The sequence below is a fragment of the Hyalella azteca genome, unplaced genomic scaffold, assembly GCF_000764305.2.
Source record: "Hyalella azteca isolate HAZT.00-mixed unplaced genomic scaffold, Hazt_2.0.2 contig9953, whole genome shotgun sequence".
NCBI classification, from domain to species: Eukaryota; Metazoa; Arthropoda; class Malacostraca; order Amphipoda; family Hyalellidae; genus Hyalella; species Hyalella azteca.
In genome coordinates this window covers 8026-31291 of record NW_025940009.1, presented here as the reverse complement: position 1 = coordinate 31291, position 23266 = coordinate 8026, and the positions used below count along the sequence as shown (strand labels likewise).

The window sequence follows — 23266 nt, the reverse complement described above, 5'->3', positions numbered from 1 at the left end:
TATTTTAATACCGAAACACTTTTTGGCCCATCATTCGAGTTAGTTAGTTTAGTGGCCAAATGTTTACTAGCGCTTCAGCTATTTAGCTATCTCGCACCGAAAGTCAAGATGAACATTTCCATAGAGGTGGAAGGCCTCAATTATTCATCACCCACAAGGGGCGGAAGGTCTCAATTGTCCAGCCCGCTGAAGCTGGCTCGAAAGAAGCAGCGTTAGCATCTCAAAGAGTAAAGAGACGAAGTGACAAGGAGGGACAGGTGAAAAGCAACAGAAACGAAGACACTCGAACAAGAGGTCGCTTACACGGGACGTCGGCCGCCCGTCAAGACAGTAGTACTCGGTCAGCTCTGCAACACAGTAGTACTCGCCACTCGGTCAGCTCTGCAACACAGTAGTACTCGGTCAGCTCTGCAAGACAATAGTTTCTCGATATTCAGATTAAGAGTCTAATTTCCGGCGCCCCTAACATGCGCATAAGAAAAAATTTGTTATGAATTCATTTGATCCTGATGATATTATGACATCTGATTAATCGACCATAATTTCTGGCAACAAGTTCTTCAATTGGCCAAATTAAATAATTGAATGGATCAGCATTTGTTGACGTAAAGCCGAATCGATGGCATTAAAATAATTAGAAGGGTTACTAAGTCTATTCACTCACCATAGGAGATTAATATAATTCAAATGTATTGGTTTTCCATAAAAAGTTCATTTTTTCCAAGTAAGAGATGCAAGCATCGTTGCACATTTATTGCTCGGTATTTTGTTCACGAAATTAAGTCACTAACTTAATCGATACTTCGTGATGACCAATTTGAGATGAAATCCGTGTGCTCACGTCTTATGAATAAGACATTCGCGTGCACAAGTCGCATGCATAAGGCAAGCCGCAATCCGAAGTAAATACGGTATATTTATTCGCTCTGGTGACCTGTCAGAACTTTTAGATTTGACAGACTCTTCAGATCGACCGGAAACTAGATGCGTAAAATACAGTAGATCTATCAACACCGATTAGTCATAACCTGAAGACTTACCAGACTCTTTAGTCTAGATCTGCCAGAACTGTAGATGCTTAAAATACAGTAGATCAATCAATATTACTTATAACCTGAAGACTTGCCAGACCCTTTAGATCTACCAGTAACTGTAGATGCGTATCATACGGTAGATCAATCACCACCTATTGCTCTCCGTGTACCTGTATGGCGATGACGGTATGCAGCGTATCCTTGGCAGGCTGGCAGGGTTGCGTGTGGCGGGCGGGTATAGGAGGTAGAGGTTCTCCAAGAAGTGCTCTCACACACGCCTCTACTCCGTCACACACCGAGGGAATGTGGTACCCGCCTTCCAAGGCCAGCACAACCTGCAACAAATATATTTAAAATATTTCATGTCACGCGAGTTGCGGTGATGCTATTTCTTATCAAAAAATATTAAATATTTTTTATGCACAGCGAGACCAGCAATAAAACGTTTTCGTAGGTCTCGCTGAGCATGAAAAAAGGTATATTTTTTTTAATTTTTCCTGTCTTCTTTTCTATATTTCAATACCGAAACACTTTTTGGCATTCGAGGAAGAAATTTGGATCATTCGAGGAAGAATTATTTCTCGTCTTTTCGTGTCTAAGTTTCTAAAATCAAAATGGATATAGCTTTATATATTTAAATAATAAGTTACTTAAATGAAGCCCTAAAGTCTAATACGATTGGCTTAATGAACTGCTCACCTTCCCCCTGGCGAGGGTCATGAGTTGAGAGGTCATGTAAGCGAAGCCTGCGGGGGAGAGTTTATAGCCCCCGAGGGGACCAGGGTGTCCGTCTGCTGCATCGAAGCCAGCGCTCACCAGCACAATGTCGGGGTTGAAGTCCTGATACATAAACACCATTTTCAGCTTAAAGCTCACACAAGAGATTAGCAGGAAGAACAGAAAAAAAGTGTATTTAATAGACACGAGTAAATCATTTAGCAGGGGATCTACAATCCACCAGATTAGCAGGAAGAGCACAAATAAGTGTATTTAATAGACACGAGTAAATCTAGAATCAATATAATCAGGATAATCTTAGCAAAGTTTAGGGAAACTCGACATCTGTACAGTTTCTTTGAAGAAGAATTTGTGGGATAACTGCCGTACGTTACTCGCACAGTGAGGAAATTACAAGATCGGAAATGAATCGAACTGGATCAAGTGAATTTATTTGATACGGCAAAGAATACGGAAATGATAACCGTAATAATAGAAATAATACCCTTGGCAACGTGAGAACCTGTTCGAGAAGTATGTCTTATAAGTAACCATGATGACTTTGATGAGGCAAATAATAGTACAATATAACCAGTTACGCATATAAAGAAAGAAACCTATCTTAGAGATCTAAATCTTGACTAACCTGCTGTTATGGATTGGCTGGGCTATACTGACTAAGGGACAAACTAGAACGCGAGGTTAACTTCCTAACGGTGTTGCCAAGTTAGAGGAAAAAGGATATGTTTATTAAAAGTCGTAATTTCTAGGTTCGCTACAAACTAACACTTTTAAGGGTATTTAACAGTTGCTTCTGATGTAATTTGTTATCTTTTCCGCATGCGCCTTGCAAGATATCAATAGAACGCGGCAATTACCGCTTCTTGTAACTCAAAATTGCTGGCATCGCTGAATCGACTTGAAATATTGAAATTCCCCTAATGTAATTAATCATTAGAATATTCTCCGGAATGTTGAAAAAAAAATTAATTAATTATCTCGCTTCAGGTTGAAATGTTTATAATGCAAAAGATGCAAATCTTCTGATAATATAACCCTGAAATTTCCTGAGAAAATTCAATTTCTATTTTTGATTTCATGTTGAGTATCGTTCTATCCGGATGTTAGTGTTCAAAAAGAAATTATTTGATGAAATTATTTACAATAACATGCAGCTACCCAGTGTGCCTGACCTTGGCTATTAAAATATTTAAAATAACATGCAAGTGTTATGATGCCAGACCTTGGTTATTAAAATATCCACAATAACATGCAGGTGGTTATGATGCTGACCTTGGTTATTAAAATAATAACATGCAAGTGGTTATGATGCCTGACCTTGTTATTAAAACAATAACATGGTGATAGTTATGATGCCTGACCTTGGCTATGGGCATGACAACGGTGCGGAAAGCTGCCATGTACTCCGCGTCTCCTAGCGGAGGGTTCAAACTTCCTGACCACGCGATGTTAACATTAAACCCATACCCGTCCCCTTCGCCAACCTGGTTAACACGGAACATTATACGGAGGACGACATCAGGGCAGAATTAATGCACTATATTTCACAAATTTGGTATTGCTCAATTAAATTCATTCCCGTCCCCTTCGCCAACCTGGTCAACACGGAACATAATACGGAGGACGACATCAGGGCAGAATTAATACATTTTATTTCACAAATTTGGTATTGCTCAAGTATTCGACCAAATGACTGCTTGAATATCAAAATATTACGATATGTTATCGCACAGAAAATGCCAAGAGAATTCACAATATTTTCGATTAAAACGTGACCTAGCAAATCTTAGGTTACAGAGAAGCCCTTCGAGGAAATTTTTGTGAACGCATTGTCGGTCCTTACAAACGCATGAAACAGATTGCACTACAAATATTTCATTAATAGATTAGTCTCTCTATACCAGTACTGATAAGACTGTGAAGTGGAGTCTAAACTATCGTGCTTCACTATTATTATCGTAGATGATTAAGCTTAAACTCATATTTGATAAGAGCAGGGCCTATACTTTCAAAAAAAGTTAAGAGATCGTAAGTTCATCAGCCAATCATTGGCGGCCTTTTAAGCCAAATCCACCAATCATAGACAAGAAAATAGAGCGTAAGTACTTACGTTCACTTAGCGAGTTTTGAAAGTATGGCCCCAGGTCTGTTCCTAGAGTAATTTGAATCTACCGAAGTACCGAATTCAGGTCGGTTCCCACAGTGAGTTGAAAATTCACGCAAGTTTTCTCACCTCTTGAGGAGCGCCGGTACCAGGGAAGAACAATCCCTCATCGTAACGATGCAATGACATGTACAGTACATGAGGGTCATCGTAAAACATGGACTGTGTTCCGTTACCGTGATGAACATCCTGTGCACCAGGGCATGTTTAGCATACTATATATATTGATTAACGTAAAAAATACAAAGAGATTCAACAAATCACTCTTCGTCAATAGTATTCATATTTAAAAGCTTGATGACGTGAGTCACCATCGGTAGAAAATAAAGGGGGAAAAGTAGTAGAATTATAATTAGCAGAGGTATTAACTAAAATCGATTTAAAAAGGAGATAAGGAGGGTTATCATACAATTTTTGTGATATTTCATTTCTATCACCTTGCATTTGAGTCCTAAACAAAGAAATAAGCTCCAAAACCTTAAATATTTGTTTGAAGGGCTATTAATATTATTATTATCCAATATTAGTTTTGATATTGCACATAAAATTCTGTTTTAAAAATGTCTGAGACATCCAGCTTGTTGAACAGTTCTCTTTTTGTACCATTTTTTCTAAAATGCAGAAGTATACAATACTCTATACTATTCCAACATATTAATCCTGCCACGAAGTTAATCAAGTGTAAGTGTAATTAATAAATGCTAACAATATCTAATGCTTAACTCACTCAGTCAACGCTACCAAACTCGAATATCGCTCACGTCTGACATATTCAGCGCAAATATAAGTAAAATAATGTCTATTTCACAGTAAAATGTTTATCTCACATAGACAAGTGATAATGTTACTCTTATCTCACCCAGTCAAGTATAAGTATTTTTTCGACGTTAAGTTTGTGCTGCAGCTGGCGCGCTGCGATAGCGATTGAATTGAAGAAGCAGAAGCCCATGGCGGTCTGTTGCTCTGCGTGGTGGCCGGGCGGCCTGACGAGCGCGAAGCCGTTCTGCAGCTCCCCCGTTGCCACTGGGGGACCAAACTAACACTGAAAAACCTGCATGAAACTTGAACCACGCTAATATATTATGTCCGTTGCCCCTGGGGGACCAAACTAACGGTGAAAAGCTTGCATGGAACTTGAACCACGCTCATATATTATATCCGTTGCCCCTGGGGGACCAAACTAACGGTGAAAAGCTTGCATGGAACTTGAACCACGCTCATATATTATATCCGTTGCCACAGGGGGACCAAACTAACGGTTAAAAGCTTGCATGAAACTTGAACCAGGCTAATATATTATATCCGTCGCCACTGGGGGACCAAACTAACGGTGAAAAGCTTGCATGGAACTTGAACCGCGCTAATATATTATATCCGTCGCCACTGGGGGACCAAACTAACGGTGAAAAGCTTGCATGGAACTTGAACCACGCTAATATATCCGTTGCCACTGGGGGACCAAACTCACTGAAGCACCTGCATTAAACTTGAACCGCGCTACTCTATTATATCCGCGGCCACTGGGGGACTAAACAAACACCGGGAGGCTTGCAAGAAACTTAAACCACGCTTAACAATCATAATCATTATACTGTATTAGTAAAAGTTTGTGTTTGTTCAGTTAATAGTTTTAGTGTTGGTAGCCAGGCGTCGTGAACAGTGAACGTGCAGGGACTGTTTGGGCGCATATCCACTATACTTATCGTGTTTGTAAATGCATTAAAGCAGCAATAAGAGAGCGTTTTCATAATACTTATCGTGTCAACATCACCAGGGGTTGTAGTGGCGGAATTGTAAGGCTTTGTAAAACGGGAAGAGCGAATTGGATAACAATCGAGAAAAAAATATGGCAATCGAGAACTTTTTTTCAATGATAAAAAGTTAGTGTTTCAAAAGCAAGAATTTAACGGAAACTGGGATAAGGAAGGACGGGATATTGTCAGATATTATCAGCAACGTATGGTTGAGCTGCTATTTCTGACATAAAATTATTTAACATAAAAATTCAACATACGTAATTGATGCAGCCGCACGAAGCTCTTCAGCGGCAACTCGGCCAGCTTGCTCATGTCCAGCGACTGCCGGTTCAGGGGACTTGTGCCTGCACACATTAATGATATAGTTAGTGCTTAGAGTAGCAAAAGATATATAATGATTACGGGAACTAACGTGAATGATATAATTAATGCTGAGAGAACCATGAGAGATATAAAGATTACGGGAAGTAACGTGAAAGATATAATGAATGCGGGAAGTAACGTGAAAGATATAATGATAGCGGGAAGTAACGTGAAAGATATAATGATTGCGGGAAGTAACATGAATGATATCATTATTGCAGAGAGCACCATGAAACATAACGATTGCGGGAAGTAACGTGAATGATAAGATTATGGGGAAAAACATTGACATGCTAGCTAGCGACTGAAGCGGGTCAGGCTGCCGACGGATATGACATGCACAAGGTTTGAAAGTGAAACATTAACTTGTAATTAATGTCCAGGGAATGGCGTTCAAGAGGACTCGTTCCTGGCGGCATTTATGATTTATGACAAAAATCATAAAATGATTTCAGGGAGAAATTTTCACGTTTAATTACTTGATCCTTAGCAGCATCAATGCATCATCTATCACAATACATCGCTCATCAGAAGCCAGTGGTCACCTACCCAGAGGTTCTTCACGAAATAACAAAGTGGGTTGGTATTGACGTTGTGTGGCGTTTTCAAAAACGAATACTAACTTCAAAAACGAATACTAATACAGCTCGTGCCGGTCAACAAATAAACGACGTTTTCAACCGTGAATGTAAGCTAGCGATAAAATTTATCTATGACAAGAGAAAAATCACCTTTGCAAGTAAACTCTATAATAAATAATGAATAATTTTACTTTAACATGAGTTAGTTGAATAAATGATCTACAGAATGGTTAATAAAATTATATAGTATATTCATGCATTGCTCACCAAAAAAGTACACGATCTTCAGAATAATATTAAATAAAATTGTATACAAAATTCCTGCATTGCTCACCAAAAAAGTATACGATTTTATTACATAATATTAGATAAAATTGTATACAAAATCCTGCATAGCTCACCAAAAAGTAAGGTGTGAGCTTCACTATGACACGAGCGTATTTCCTCAAGCGTAGCCTTCCTGTCGGGAAGTAAAATAAAGGATATAATTTGTGCAGAGAGTATCATGTAACATATAATGATTGCGGGAAGTAAAATAAAGGATATAATTTGTGCAGAGAGTATCATGTAACATATAATGATTACGGGAAGTAAAATAAAGGATATAATTTGTGCAGAGAGTATCATGAGAGATACAAGGATTGCAGGAAGTAACGTGAATGATATAATTGTTGCAGAGATTACCATGAAAGATATAATGATTACAGAGTAAAATGAATGTTTTAATGATTCAACAACAACCGGTCAACAAATAAACTACGTTTTCAACCGTAAATGTAAGCTAGCGACAAAATTTGTGCTGTAACAAGAGAAAAATCACTGCTGCAAGTTAACTCCATAATAAAGACTAATAAATATTATATAACTTTACGTTAACATGAGTTTGATGAATAAAGGATTTACAGAACAGTAAATAAAATATTTTAAATAAAACTACACACATAATTCATGCATTAATAACCAAAAAAGTAAATGATTTTATTACACAATATTAAATAAAATTGTATACAAAATCCTGCATAGCTTACCAAAAAGTAAGGTGTGAGCTTCACTATGACACGAGCGTATTTCCTCAAGCGTAGCCTTCCTGNCGATTTTATTACATAATATTAGATAAAATTGTATACAAAATCCTGCATAGCTCACCAAAAAGTAAGGTGTGAGCTTCACTATGACACGAGCGTATTTCCTCAAGCGTAGCCTTCCTGGCGTGTATACGATGGCAGGCGAGCGAGAGCCCCGTGTCCTGCAGACGAGTGTACACCGCCTGCAGGCGCCCCCCATGCTCAGGATGCTGCGAGTTGTCGCCGCAGATGCATTGATGTTTCTGCATCAGGCTGTCGTACGCAAACCCAGTCGTCGCGCCCTAATTGTTATGTTTATTATAAGTAATATATTTGTACCTACTTATTTTCGTAGTTAACCCTGTCTCATTATATTATAAGTTATATCTTTGTACTCATTTTCGTACTCAAACCCAGTCGTCGCGCCCAGATGGTTATGTTCATTTTATTATAAGTAATATCTTTGTACTCATTTTCGTACTCAAACCCAGTCGTCGTGCCCTGATTGTTATGTTCATTCTATTATAAGTAATATCTTTGTACTTATTTTCGTACTCAAACAGAGTCGTCGCGCCCTGATGATTATGTTCATTATTTTATAAATAATATCTCTGAATTTATTTTCGTATTGAAACCCAGTCGTCAACCCCCTTCTCTGTTCATAGTTCTATTTTTTTGCATCATTTGCAAGGCTCTTGGAATTTTCGTAAAACTGTTATGTTACATTAGAATTTGCTCGATCATTTAAATAATTCGAACACATTTTCACCCTTTCAACACACAGCATTAATGGTCACGTATCAGTAAGAAGTTTTCAGATAATTCCAACTCGCCAATAAAACATCATGTGTGGACATTTGAGATAATAATAGCGTAAAAATAATCCAGCGTCCATGGTATGAAAAATAGGCTATAATATAATAAAATAGGCTATAACTTTTTATTAACAAGATTTTTATTTTATTGTCAAATAGGCACCTTTTTATTAGAAAAATGCGGTGGTTCTTGAACGACCGCGTTGAGCGTGACCAGAGGCGAGCTCTGCGCGCGAGACAGCGGCCTGGCGATGTGAGTGCCCGAACGCGGGATGTTCGAAGACGAACCTGTGAAGTGAACACCTAAAGTGATTTGTGGGATCGTTAATATGCGGGATGTTCGAAGACGAGCCTGTGAAGTGAACACCTAAAGTGATTTGTGGGACCGTTTATATGCGGAATGTTTGAAGACGAGCCTGTGAAGTGAAGACCTAAAGTGATTTGTGGGATCGGTACTATGCGAGATGTTCGAAGACGAGCCTGTGAAGTGAACACCTAAAGTGATTTTTGGGATCGTTATTATGCGGGATTCTTGGAGACGAGCCTGTGAAGTCTATAAGCGACAAGAAAATGATAAAGCATTCTCAGTCTTACTTATTTCTTATTCTAACTTATTCTAATTTATTCGTATTTCTAATATTAATGAAAATAAGACGGAGATAATAACAATGTTTCAAAAAACCATGTTTCACTTTTGACCTCATGTCTGACCTCTACCAACGCTAAAATTAACCACTTAATTGCGTAGTATTATTCTTTCACTTTCAAAAAACAATAAATTTTGAAACAGTTTGTTAAGAGATTATACTGTCCCTGTTTTAAAATAAAATTTTCGTTAACATGTTTCGTAGATGTAGGCGCCAACGTAAATAGCAGCACGAGTGCCCACATGGTGAAAGCAACACGCCTTACNTAGTCAACACGAGTGTAGACATTACCTGCAGCACTAAGCCTGGCAGCGAGTATCTCTCTGTGGGACATGGGTGCTCTGGAGAGGCGGCTCTCGAGGCCGCCGTAGCTGCGCATGGTGCTCGGCAGCTCCATCACGCGCTGTCAAATGAAAACCTTTGCTTTTACAGTATAATTATACATTAAAAAATGTCATATTTTTCCATATTACCAATTAATAATATAACTATGAATATAACTATATTAATAATATAACTTAACATTTCGCATCGCTCGCAGTAAAAAAATTTTTTGAATTCACACTCGAATTGACTTTCTGACTCACACAGTCTAATTGAGTTTCACAATCTAATTTCAAAATGAAACATACGGTTGTATTGTAAAAAATACTTCATTAATCATTCCTTACTGATCTAAAGTAGCTTTGCAAATCTCAACGAAAATGAACGAAAATTAAAATTAATGGATTTCAGTAATGGGTTCAAAAAATATTCGATACTTTTACACTATTAACTGAATATTTGTCTTCTTAGTTCATAATTTGCCAATAATAGAGTCCTGTGGTCTAAAATATGATGATCAATTAATCATTTCGACTCGACACAATTAAAAATCATAAGTACATGAAACGATTGTATGAAATTTTATTTAGAAGAAGCACAAGTGAGCTTAAAAAGTGAAGTCACCTCGAACGCGATTAATAAAAATCCGATTACCGCATGACCATGTTATTAAATCTAACCCAATACCCACAAAACTTAAAATAATGAGAACAAGACAAAGAATAGTTGAGCAGAAGGACCAGAAGCAGCCAACGATCAACGCCAAGCAGGGTAAGTGCACCAGAGATAAGTAAATAGCCCGCATCACTGAATCAGCAATTAAGCTGTAAAGTTAAGAGATTTCTATGATCACAAGCTTGGACTATAAAAAGTAAAGAATAAAGGCTTGTACCCAAGGATTTCAGGAAAAAGAGAAATATTATATGAAGTCTTGTAAAGTCGATACATGAAAACAGTCTGGCAAGAGAATGTACGTCAGCTATGTCGGTCGTGGTACATGTATATAGCTAACAGGAGTGCATATACAGAGAGATTGCACTATTCATGCATTTCCGTGCGCAACATTGCAATTGAACGCATCGAAAAAACCTAATACGCATAACATATATAACTATTTACAGCAGCAGTGGAGTTTAACCATGTTAACTTCTTGAACTGTAGTTTCTGATATTACACAAGCTGCGAAGCATATCATATTACGCTACTATTACAACTCGGTACGAAAATTTTTAATATTTTAAAGGGTAACTTAGGAGTAACAAAATTCAGGACTACGAAATTTAGAGATAATTTTATAGGAACAGAACACATTTTACAGAATAGTACGATGGCAAATAAAAATTATTCAGCAAAATAGATTTACAATCTTTCTTAATGCAGATGAAGAAGCAAATATCTGTCAGAGATTGTACAACAAAAAACACATCTAACGGAGAACAATGAAGCCTCTAGCAATTTTTCTACACAAACACTAGCTAGGAAGCATATCTTCATTATTTTTGTAGTAAGAAGCGTCTCGATTTCAATCGTTAGCATCAAGAATCCATGAGATTTCAGCCTGCTGAGCAGCTACTGACAAAAATCGCGCCGAACATTCATGCGCATGATAACGGATGCGCATGATAACGGAACGGATATTCCAAACGTTATGTAAGCAACAAATTCTTAAGCATATATTCTATTCTTAAAGCTTTGTGTACTACTAAACGAATATTACTACTAATTCTACAACTACTAATATTAATACTAATATGAATACTACTACTACTACTACTGAACGCAGCAACGTATTGCACGCTGAGTTGACATCGCAAGCATTTTCAAAATTATTTTCAAATCACAGACCAGTGTTTCTCACCTCCACATTGGCGACCAAATTCTCGGCCTCAACGTCCTGAGTGATAAATAGCTCATTATTTATCCGTGAGCAGCAGAGTGTGTGCGGTCGGTTATCGGAATAAAAAAGTCGTAAAAATACGGAAATGACTAATAATACATAATTTGTTGATGTGCATATGCAACTTGAAACAATCGCGGTGATGGAATAAATAAGAAAATACGTTTTCAAACTTTTAGCGTGAACAGTTGAGGCAAATTAGGTATTATTCAGATGAAGGCAACCACAGAGCGTGGGCAAATCCTAATAAAATCGAGAAAATGACAATTCAATATCAAACTCATCAGACAGGGAACAAACAGAAGTACGAAAATGCGACGCTCAATGCCAGACAATAACCGAAACACTGTAAAAATAACGAAACCGAAAGACGACATAAAAAACTAAGTCTTTATTGACGTCTTACCCGCGATAACCGATCCAAGTTCAGTGTTAGGGTTCAGCAAAAAAGATGAGCATCCAGAACAATAACACATAGAAGAATTTTTACGCTTAAACTAGATCCTAAAGTGATACATATAACTAGCCCTGGTACGGTTGAACATAACGGCTTGCTAGTTGGGCAGCAAAATTGTTAATGGTTTGATCTTGGCACTAGGTGAGATAAGGCTCAATACTATAGGTGGGCCGGTGCCCAGCCTAGTACTTGGTGGGTCACTAGGCCAGCTGGCCCAGCCCAGCACTAGGCCAGCACCCACCACTAGTTAGGGCCAGCTTGCCCAGCCCAGCTCTAGGCCAGCACCTACCACTAGGTGGGCCAGTGCCGCGCCCAGCACTAGCCCAGCGCTCACCACTAGGAGGGCCAGTGCCCAGCACTAGGCCAGCACCCACCACTAGGAGGGCCAGTGCCCACCACTAGGAGGGCCAGTGCCCAGCACTAGAGGGGCCAGTGCCCAGCGTACCTGGGCGGGCAGTGGGACACGCGTGTCCGGGGCGATGGCCTGGGCCACGGCAGCGTCCGTCTCCTCCTCGACATTCTCCACGTGCGACTTGCTGCTCGTGCGCGTCAGCACCGTCTTGCGCACGTGCTGCACGTGTGTTATATGGCATGTTGTTAACTTCCCTGTATACGTGCTGCACGTGTGTTATATAAGTGGCATGATGATAACTAAGTGGCATGATGTTAACTAAGTGGCATGATGTTAACCTCCCTGTATACATGCTGCACGTGTGTCATATAAGTGGCATGATGTTAACTAAGTGGCATGATGTTAACTAAGTGGCATGATGATAACTAAGTGGCATGATGATAACTAAGTGGCATGATGATAACTAAGTGGCATGATGTTAACTAAGTGGCATGATGTTAACTTCCCTCTATTTATTCTGCACGCACGCCATACAAATGCTATGGCACGAACTTCATTCCTGAATTTCATGAAACATTCACATTATGTTCGCATTATACGTATTGCACGCGTGTCATACAATTGCCTTAAGACATGCCTGTACGGGCGATATCAACCTAACCTATCTTATCTATCAACCCACTCCTTAATTAACCATTGCATTTATATTGCGTAACTAATATAGACTTTTGTTCAAGAGCGTTGGCACGCGCACTGTTCTTAAATATACCATTATAGACTTTTGTCTTCACGTGTCCATATTTTCTAATAGCGTATAACAGACTTCGGTGTTAATTGTTATGTTTGACTTCCCGTATCTCTACAAGATGACACTATGACATAGCCCGAAGTGGATTTTTCGTAGCAACTTTCATCGTTACGGTTCAAATGTCTAAAAAATATTTTGTAACATTTTTTCATTCATCAAAGTATCCCATAATGAATGAATGTAACCTTCATTAAATTAATTTACAAAATGAATATTGACTTGAATTTAATCTTGTCTATTCCTGAAATAACATAATAGCAAATAAATATGCCTCAGGCATCATTGATATTGATTTGCATTTATTCTTGCCTATACCAATAAAATTTACATTTATAAAGATGTGTAACCTGAAGTAATAAATAAATATTGACTTGAATTTAACCTTCCCTACGCTTTAGAATACCCCCACCAACAATAACAATAATAATAATAATAATGACAATAATAATATTAATAACAATAAAAATAATAATAATGATGATGATAATACTAACAATAATAATAATAATAATAATAATAATGACAATAATAATAATAATAACAATGATAATAATAGTAATATAAGAATATACCTCCAGTGATGGGTAAAGTGTGTCCACTAACCTGCTTGACGAGGTTGTGTTCCAGGGGAAGGTTGGGGTCGAACTGCAGGCTGGGGGGAAGGAAGGCGGGGGGGTTGCCCCCCTGCAGCATAGGGTGCCCCAGCGGCAGGGGGGCGGACTGGGTGCGTCCCAGTGGCCGCTGGATACTTCGGTTTATTCGGCCCTAATTAATTATGATCATAATGATGGTCATGTTGATAATCATGTTGATGGTTACGCTGACACTCATTTTGAGGACATGTTAATCATCAACCATTACCGTATGAAATTTCGTAGTCAAGATCGATTTAATTTCGACATCGATTTCAAAGTTGACTCTGATTGTGCCTTCATTGAATATTTACCAGCTATTATTAAATCAATAGTAATTGATATTAATATTCTTTCACAACGATAATTATTTCATGGCTTTGTCTGTGTCAATCATTCCATCCTTATTACTTGCTTCCGTAAACTCATGATAAGAATGTGAAGGTTTTTATGTAGAAGTTTGCTTAGCAATCACCGTTATCCGGCACTCGCTTTTTCGGGCCATCTCTCTTCTGCCGACAATCACCTTTTCCAGCAATTGCCTTTTCCGGCAATCATCTTTGTCCGACAATCCGTGTACACATTATATAGGTATATACATTGCTCAGTCGTGATAAACCGAAAGACGACTACTTATATTATATACAGTCGTGAGACTATTCTCATGTAAATACGCTAATTTGTCGTAGGAATCTTAGCGTAGTAGCAATCGTATGATCAAAGAGGAAAATAGGTTGCAATGTAAAGCTTCGTAAAGGAATACTAGTGTAATAGTGTAACTGTCATAAATACCGTTACCACAGAATCCCAAGAGAAATAAAAACGTGGATGGTATTTTCATATTTAAATATGGAAATGTAGAGTTAAGTTTAGTTCCCCCTTTTGTACCCGAAATCAAAGTAAAGTGTGCGCGGAAGAGAGATGCAGCAAGAACAAAATTTAATGCTAATTGAACAGAACATTTATATTGTGTTGAAGAACAACACATGAATCTTGTTACATTTTAACATCATTCAATATTAACTTGATTATCGTCACTGTTTGAAAGCCAGAAATGAACAAATCAAGCCAGAAATGAACAGATCAAGCTAAAAATGAACATAAAAAGCCAGAAATGTTGTCAGCAATTCTCTTGCTATGTACCTCGTAGAAAGAACAGCGTAAAAAAACCCACTTAAAACAACAAACAATGAATCACGTGTAAACAATTACTTACTTTAATGGTGAACAATATTTGAGTTCAGAAGGATGTGACAATAGTGGCATTGTGATTAATGGAGGCATTAATGGATCAATTGTATTAATTGATGATAAGAAGATTAAAGGGAAGGAAAACATGGAGGACATGGAGGTGGACATGGAGGACGCGGAGGTGGACATGGAGAACATGGAGGAGGACATGGAGGTGGACATGGAGGTGGACATGGAGGAGGACATGACGGAGGACATGGAGGAGGACATGGAGGAGGACATGGCGGAGGACATGGGGGAGGACATGGAGGAGGACATGGAGGAGGACATGGGAGAGGACATGGGAGAGGACATGGAGGAGGACATGGAGGACGTGGAGGAGGAAATGGAGGACATGGAGGACATGGAGGACATGGAGGAGGACATGGAGGACATGACGGACCTGGACGTCAGCGATGGACACGGCGGGCGGGGGCGGGTAGTGGGCGTGGGAGAGCAGGTGGTGGCCGCCGTCCATCCCTGGCATGACCATCGACAGCCGCGCCGCTGTGGGGTAGCACGAGCCTTCCAGGATGGACACTGCGGAGGACAAATGTACGGAAAAAATTATAAAAATAATTTAATACATTAAAAGATTCTAATTTGTAAAATTCGCAAGGGAAGAAAGTAGTGAATTATGATGTGGCAAGAAAGGAGTTATACTGAATTGTCTAGTATATAAAAAGATTTTGATTTGTAAAATTCGCATGTGAAGAAAAATAGCGAATTATGATGTGGCAAGAACGGAGGGGTAGTAGCACCACTCACCAGGCAGGGAGGGGTAGTAGTACCACTCACCAGGCAGGGAGGGGTAGTATGGCAGGGTGGAGGGCAACATGTGCCCTGTCATGGACAACTCGCGGCGGAGGGGTGCAGCTGACGCCTCGTCTTCCTCTCCTCGGCCGTCAGCCTCTGACACCATCGACAGCTTCATGCCGTCCTGGGGGCACGGGGAACAATTATACATAATAGTCATGGTAATGATGGCGATAATGATAATGTTGGTAATAGTAATAATAGTCCTCGGCCGTCAGCCTCTGACACCATCGACAGCTTCATGCCGTCCTGGGGGCACGGGGAACAATTATACATAATAGTCATGGTAATGATGGCGATAATGATAATGTTGGTAATAGTAATAATAGTCCTCGGCCGTCAGCCTCTGACACCATCGACAGCTTCATGCCGTCCTGGGGGCACGGGGAACAATTATACATAATAGTCATGGTAATGATGGCGATAATGATAATGTTGGTAATAGTAATAATAGTCCTCGGCCGTCAGCCTCTGACACCATCGACAGCTTCATGCCGTCCTGGGGGCACGGGGAACAATTATACATAATAGTCATGGTAATGATGGCGATAATGATAATGTTGGTAATAGTAATAATAGTCCTCGGCCGTCAGCCTCTGACACCATCGACAGCTTCATGCCGTCCTGGGGGCACGGGGAACAATTATACATAATAGTCATGGTAATGATGGCGATAATGATAATGTTGGTAATAGTAATAATAGTCCTCGGCCGTCAGCCTCTGACACCATCGACAGCTTCATGCCGTCCTGCCGCCATGGCGGTCAATTATATATAATAGTCGTGATAATAATGATGGTGATAATAATAGCAATAGTGATAGTAATAATGATTGAGATGGTGATAATAATAGAAATACTAGTAATAGTGATAACAAGAGTGAGGGTAATAACAATATCAATAATGATAGTAAAAGAGTAATGACACGAACAATCGAGTCAGGGTTGAATATGCAAATTTGGCCTGTTCTAGACATCGCAGAATTATTACAGAAGACTGGGATTTCGAATGCGCAGCTCAGTGCTCCAATATTGGTACTTTGAACTGTCCCCCACTGGGACACCCTTTTCGGCCAAGCCCCAGCGTAAATTATAAGAAAAATGCAAGAGAACGTAACGGGATTTTCAATTATAAATGCTCTTCTTTTTTGTGCCACAATTATAACAGACGCAGACATCAACAGCTCCATGCACTCGTGTGAGCATTGCAGCACACTTGCACGAGACGGTATTGTAAAAAACGAGAAACGAATGCTATTGTTAATAGGTTGAAATATATTTAATTTTACTAAAATGTAACAGAATTGCGCAAGAAGACAATCAAAATACAGGGGAAAGATAAGGCTTTTAGGGGATTGTTCTAAAAATTTAAATAAATTTTTACTATTCATAAACATTTAAAGGGAACTCTCCAAAAGAGAATTTCCAAGAAGACTCGCTTCCATATAGTTGAATTACAGTAAACCAGTATACACCAGAAATGCGATGAGCAAGTGAAAAGAGAGTACCTAGAATGAATAAAAAATGAATGGATTCCGGATGCAAGGGTAAGTGTTTCTAACGTTTGTTGAGCGTTGATGTTTGAATGTCAAGCTTCAAGCATGCAAATAAGGCAGGCGACGACATCAACTGCATCGTGAATAATCGAGGACATCTCAAGTTTTGTACACAATTACGATCCCAGTATTTTAATCCTTTTGAAGAAGATAATGAAAGAAAATCTTCTTTACAAACTACGCTGCTATGAAGCGTCGGAGAAAGCCCTATATGCATTTGAGTTGATTTCATTCCCACATCGGAAATGAAATAGGTACGCTTTCTGTTGGCAACGGTAAAGACGAAACGGCGATTGAGGATCAGTCATAAGCAAAATGAAAATACTTGCATCAAACTCATTAATAAAGAAGATAACATGAACATTAGGTTTTGAGTTTGTTTGAAATAAGCTACGATGTCAGGAATATTATATATTGTATTCGACAGGCAGATAAAAGTAGCTGCTGTCGCATGTGTACGAATCATGAAGGAGTGCGTGGACAATGTATTCATGCCTTCTTCGAATATTAAAAGCAACAGGAGGCAATTATTTTAATCGTTAATATAAACTTTAAAGTTCTTATTGAACAGTATATGATTTGATTATACATATTCAGAGCCATCGCCACCAGTCAGGGTGCTCAACATGTGGCATGATGGATTTTAAAGCGTAAAGCACCATTTTTCGTAGTAACTATCTACGAATATATTCACTATCTTTATTCACTATCTTTATTCACTATCTTTATTCACTATATTTATTCACTATCTTTATTCACTATCTTTATTCACTATCTTTCTTTCTTATTCACTTTTCACTATATCTTTATTTAACTATTTATATTCACTATCTTTCGAGCTGATGCTTCTTTGATATGCTGCAGTAGTGCTAACAATGCACGATAGAGAAAGACAATACAAAGAATAAAGAGAAATAAGAACGCAGACAATGTATATACTACGACGTTTAGGACGGAGTACACTGCATGGCTTGTACACACAAGACAGCAGTTCAGATGTGCAGTGCATCGCTGTCTGAGTGTACTAAATCACATCCAATTATGTGTATTGTTTGTACTCAGAACGATTCGATCACATCCAAGTGTATACTGTCTGTACTCAGTACGATTCGATCACATCCAAGTGTATACTGTCTGTACTCAGAACGATTCGATCACATCCAGGTGTATACTGTCTGTACTCAGTACGATTCGATCACATCCAAGTGTATACTGTCTGTACTCAGAACGATTCGATCACATCCAAGTGTATACTGTTTGTACTCAGAACGATTCGTGGGAATATGATGAACAAAATATTTATTGTGAAAAATCCAGTAAATAAATTATTCGGGTTTACTTCACTACAGTAATAGGTACTGACATATGGCAATTTAGACACCATATGAAAAAAGTTATATTTTTTCGTTCAAACGAACGTAAAAACTAGCTCGTCCCACTTGTTTATCACACAATAAATAACCTCAGTTGTAAACATCGATGAACTAGAAGCAAATAAAGCAGAGAGCATAGATTAGATAAAAGTGGCAGCAAAGAATAAATTAAGTATAGATAACAAAATTCAAATAAAGTAACCAACAAAGATCAAATAAAGTTGACAGCAAATATCCAAACAAAGTAGACAGCAAATATTCAAATAAAGTAAACAAAGATCCAAATAAAGTAAACAAAAAAGATCCAAATAAAGTAAACAGAAAAGATTCAAATAAAGTAAATAACAAAGATCCAAGTAAAGTAAACAGCAAAGATCCAAATAAAGTAAACAACAAAGATCCAAACATAGTAAAGAACAAAGATCCAAATAAAGTAAACAACAAAGATCCAGGTAAAGTGAACAACAAAGATCTAAATAAAGTAAACAGCAAAAATCAAACTAAGTTGACAGCAAAGATGCAAATAAAGTAAATAACAAAGATCCAAGTAAAGTAAACAGCAAAGATCCGAATAAAGTAAACAACAAAGATCCAAATAAAATAAACAAAAAAATCCAAATAAAGTAAACAGCAAAAATCTAACTAAGTTGACAGCAAAGATCCAAATAAAATAAACAACAAAGATCCAAATAAGGTAAACAACAAAGATCAAAATAAAGTAAACAGCAAAGATCCAAATAAAGTAAACAGCAAGACCAATTACAAAGTAAGCAACAAAGATCCAAGTAAAGTAAACAACTAAGATCCAAATAAAGTAAACAGCATGCAAAGACCAAACAAAGTAAGCAACAAAGATCCCAGTAAAGTAAACAGCAAAGATCCAAGTAAAGTAAACAACAAAGACCAAACAAAGCAGACATAAAGATCAAAATAAAGTAAAACGCAAAGATCCAGGTAAAGTAAATAGCAAAGATCCAAATAAAGTAAACAACAAAGATCCAAAAAAAAGGTAAACAGCAAAGGTTCAAATAAAGTAAATAACAACGATCCAATTAAAGTAAACAGCAAAGATCCAAATAAAGTAAACAACAAAGATCAAAATAAAGTAAACAACAAAGATACAAATAAAGTAAACAACAAAGATCAAAATAAAGTAAACAACAAAGATCTAAATAAAGTGAACAACAAAGATCCAAATAAAGTAAACAGCAAAAATCAAACTAAGTTGACAGCAAAGATCCAAATAAAGTAAATAACAAAGATCCAAGTAAAGTAAACAGCAAAGATCCAGGTAAAGTGAACAACAAAGATCCAAATAAGGTAAACAACAAAGATCAAAATAAAGTAAACAGCAAAGATCCAAATCAAGTAAATAACAAAGATGAAAATAAAGTAAACAACAAAGATAAAAGTAAAGTAAACAATAAAGATTCATATAAAGTACACAACAAAGATCAAACAAAGCAGACAGTCAAGTTTACATAAAAATGTAAACAACAAAGATCCAAGTAAAGTAAACAGTCAAGTTTCCATAAAAATGTAAACAACAAAGATCCAAATAAAGTAACCAACAAAGACAAAACAAAGCAGGCAGTCAAGTTTACATAATAATGTAAACAACAAAGATCTAAATAAAGTAAACAATAAAAATCAAACAAACAAACAAAGCAGACAGTCAAGTTCAGAACAAGCACCTGTTGCGACGTATGGGGCGGGCGCCCAAGAGAGATGTTGGGGAGAGATGGGGAAGAATAAAGCGTCAGGTCTGAACTCCCCCCGTCCAGTGAGCTGTACGCGGCGCTGCTCGTCTGTCCTGCCCCAAGTTCCTCATTGATGGGGGTGGACCCTGAGGATGACCGTGACGTGGGGATGCCGTTAGGGGGAGAACTCTGCCCACTGTCGGGGGTGGAACAGCTGTCCACACCTGCCGGGGGGGAGGAGGGGTGTGCCAGTTAGCAGGTACGGTGCAAGTCTGCAGTTATTGCACAAAACATCAGTTGTGGTACCAGACATCAATTGTGGTATATCAGTTGTGGTAAGTTTTATGCACTTAGTTCAAGGCACAAGTTAGCCACTCAGCTGGAGTACCAGTTAGCCACTCAGTTGAGGTAGCAGTTAGCCACTGAACTGTGGTACTAGTTAGCCACTGAACTGTGGTACCAGTTAGTTACTCAGCTGTGATCCCAATTAGCCACTCAGCTGTGGCACCAGTTAGCCACTCAGCTGTGGTACCAGTTAACCACTCATAGATTCCAGTCATNCTCAGCTGTGGCACCAGTTAACCACTCAGTTGTGGCACCAGTTAGCCACTCAGCTGTGGCACCAGTTAGCCACTCAGCTGTGGCACCAGTTAGCCACTCATAGATTCCAGTCATGAATCAAGTGTCATACAAAATAATCAACTTTATTGAAATATAAATGACATCTTTTCAACTTTTTGCACAGGATAATCTCGTCCACTTGTTGTATTTTCATTACCTTCATCATCACAGTCGTTTTGCTTCAAATGAATTATAAGAAACACTCCATAAAAAACAGTGCAACAGACACCACCGGAATAATATTATACACAAACGTCGCATATATTGCACGGAGAGCAGATAGCCAGCCTCTGCCCTCGCATCAGCAGCTCGTGCAGAGATTACAGACAGAGACATCGACAGAGACAAGAATTGACCGCATACATTGAGGTGTCTTGCTTGGATAAATTCTTAGATGTACCGCAGCACACGTGTTTTAATCGGTGATAGGTAAGTGGTTTATTGATTTATGATAATTATTTTAAATATAGTTACTTGAAGCCTTACCAGAATGTGGCATGCAGGCGTCTTTTGATGACGCCTGGCTTTTAATCGGTGATTGGTTGGTTGTTTATTGATATATGGTAGTTATTTTAAATATAGATACTTAAAGCCTTACCAGAATGTGGTAGGCGTCTTTTGATGACGCCTGGCTTGTCCTTGCGCCTGGTGATGGGAGACGAGCGCCTTTCTATGACCCTTTGTTTGAGACGCGCCTTGAGGCAGATGTTCGGCTCAGACGCTGCGAACATGGTTAGTGACACAACGTTAGTGATGCAGTTAGTTGCAAATATCGAATACATTGCACGGAGAGCAGCTAGCCAGCCTCTGCCCTCGCACCAGCAGCTCGTGCAGAGATTACAGGCAGAGACTTCGACAGAGACAAGAATTGACCGCACATTGAGGCGTCTTGCTTGGATAAATTCTTAGATGTACCGCAGCGCACGTGTTTTAATCGGTGATTGGTTGGTTATTAATTGATTTATGGTAATTATTTTAAAGATAGTTACTTAAAGCCTTACCAGAATGTGGCAGGGGTCTTTTGACGACGCCTGGTTTTTAATCGGTGATTGGTTGGGTGTTTATAGATATATGGTAGTTATTTTAAATATAGTTACTTAAAGCCTTACCGGAATGTGGCAGGCGTCTTTTGATGACGCCTGGTTTGTCCTTGCGCCTGGTGATAGGAGACGAGCGCCTCTCTATGACCCTTTGTTTGAGACGCGCCTTCAGGCAGATGTTCGGCTCAGACGCTGCACACATGGTTAGTGACACAACGTTAGTGATGCAGTTAGTGACACAACGCTAGTGGCTAGTGACACATCTTTAGTGACACAACGCTAGGGACATAACGCTAGTGACACAAAATTAGTATCATATAGATTAGCTGACACACAGAGTCACTCCCGAGTCTCATCGGAGCTGAATTTTCTACTTTTTTATTTATTACACAGCAAATTATGACATTGTTTTAGTAACAAACAAGCATTGCAGCCCGCCACATGTTACTAATACATTAGTGGGAATAACACATCTACCCATCCTACATAAAGCGTTGAATTAAACGTTTCTAGCTTAAATACACGTGAATTCAACATTTTTTCAACTACCGTTGTTTAATTGTTTAATGGCATATTGATTAAATGGATCTAAGATTCGTTCGAGGTCCGATGAACCGTTGGATACGAGACGATCCTATATATAACAAGAAGCTCAACTCTATATATAATAGAAGCTCAACTATATATATAGAACACTTCACTTGGAAACTTAGTATTACTCAAACGAGCATCACAACAACAATTTTAGCACACGCATTACATGAAAAATTCCACGACGGTTTCCGAACGCACTAATATAATAGCCGGGTTAGTTCTATGATGCAATAAATTTGCTAGCATAAGACTCGTTTAGTTAAGTCTCAAGTTACTAGCTCACGTCACTAGCTTATACTCATAGAAATGAGCGGCACTTTGTAGAAATAGCGATGTACTTTTTGCCCTTCTGTAAGTGGGTCATCTGACACAATTGGGTCCGGCAAAACAGCGTATCAAAGCTACCTACGTCCGCTCTGTACACGTGCTGAGTGATCCAGAGAGCGCGTCACAATTTGGACACATGACGCATTAATTTTTTTGATTGTACACGCAGAAAGGAACACGCAGTTACACTCAGAAAGTAAGAGCGGAGCCTGAGTGGGGATTTTTCTGAGTGTACACGAGTTACACGCATATGGGTACGCACACAGTGAAAGCAGGATGCCAGCGTGCTGGTTACCTGCTCAGGCTGGCGCCTGAAACCATAGAATACAGAAGCCTATTCGTACAGGTTTTCACTGTGAACACTTACATTATTATCC

The 23266-nt window shown here is 38.7% G+C and overlaps 1 protein-coding gene across 1 annotated transcript in view; it reads right to left on the bottom strand.

Annotated features, from left to right (window-relative positions):
• Positions 1-23266, bottom strand: part of LOC108669937 (histone deacetylase 4) — a gene marked incomplete at its 5' end in the record, with an annotated part of 34382 nt that overhangs the window by 6234 nt on the left and 4882 nt on the right. The window contains 19 exons of the mRNA XM_047882230.1: positions 1037-1044; positions 1205-1369; positions 1734-1874; positions 3134-3256; positions 4006-4125; positions 4796-4959; positions 5951-6037; positions 7784-8003; positions 8680-8804; positions 9455-9566; positions 11346-11381; positions 12287-12412; positions 13605-13766; positions 15267-15403; positions 15662-15803; positions 16050-16053; positions 16352-16428; positions 20302-20531; positions 22038-22160. Of these exons, the coding sequence (XP_047738186.1) occupies positions 1037-1044; positions 1205-1369; positions 1734-1874; positions 3134-3256; positions 4006-4125; positions 4796-4959; positions 5951-6037; positions 7784-8003; positions 8680-8804; positions 9455-9566; positions 11346-11381; positions 12287-12412; positions 13605-13766; positions 15267-15403; positions 15662-15803; positions 16050-16053; positions 16352-16428; positions 20302-20531; positions 22038-22160 (2302 nt within the window). The remainder of the gene's footprint in view (positions 1-1036; positions 1045-1204; positions 1370-1733; positions 1875-3133; positions 3257-4005; positions 4126-4795; positions 4960-5950; positions 6038-7783; positions 8004-8679; positions 8805-9454; positions 9567-11345; positions 11382-12286; positions 12413-13604; positions 13767-15266; positions 15404-15661; positions 15804-16049; positions 16054-16351; positions 16429-20301; positions 20532-22037; positions 22161-23266) is intronic.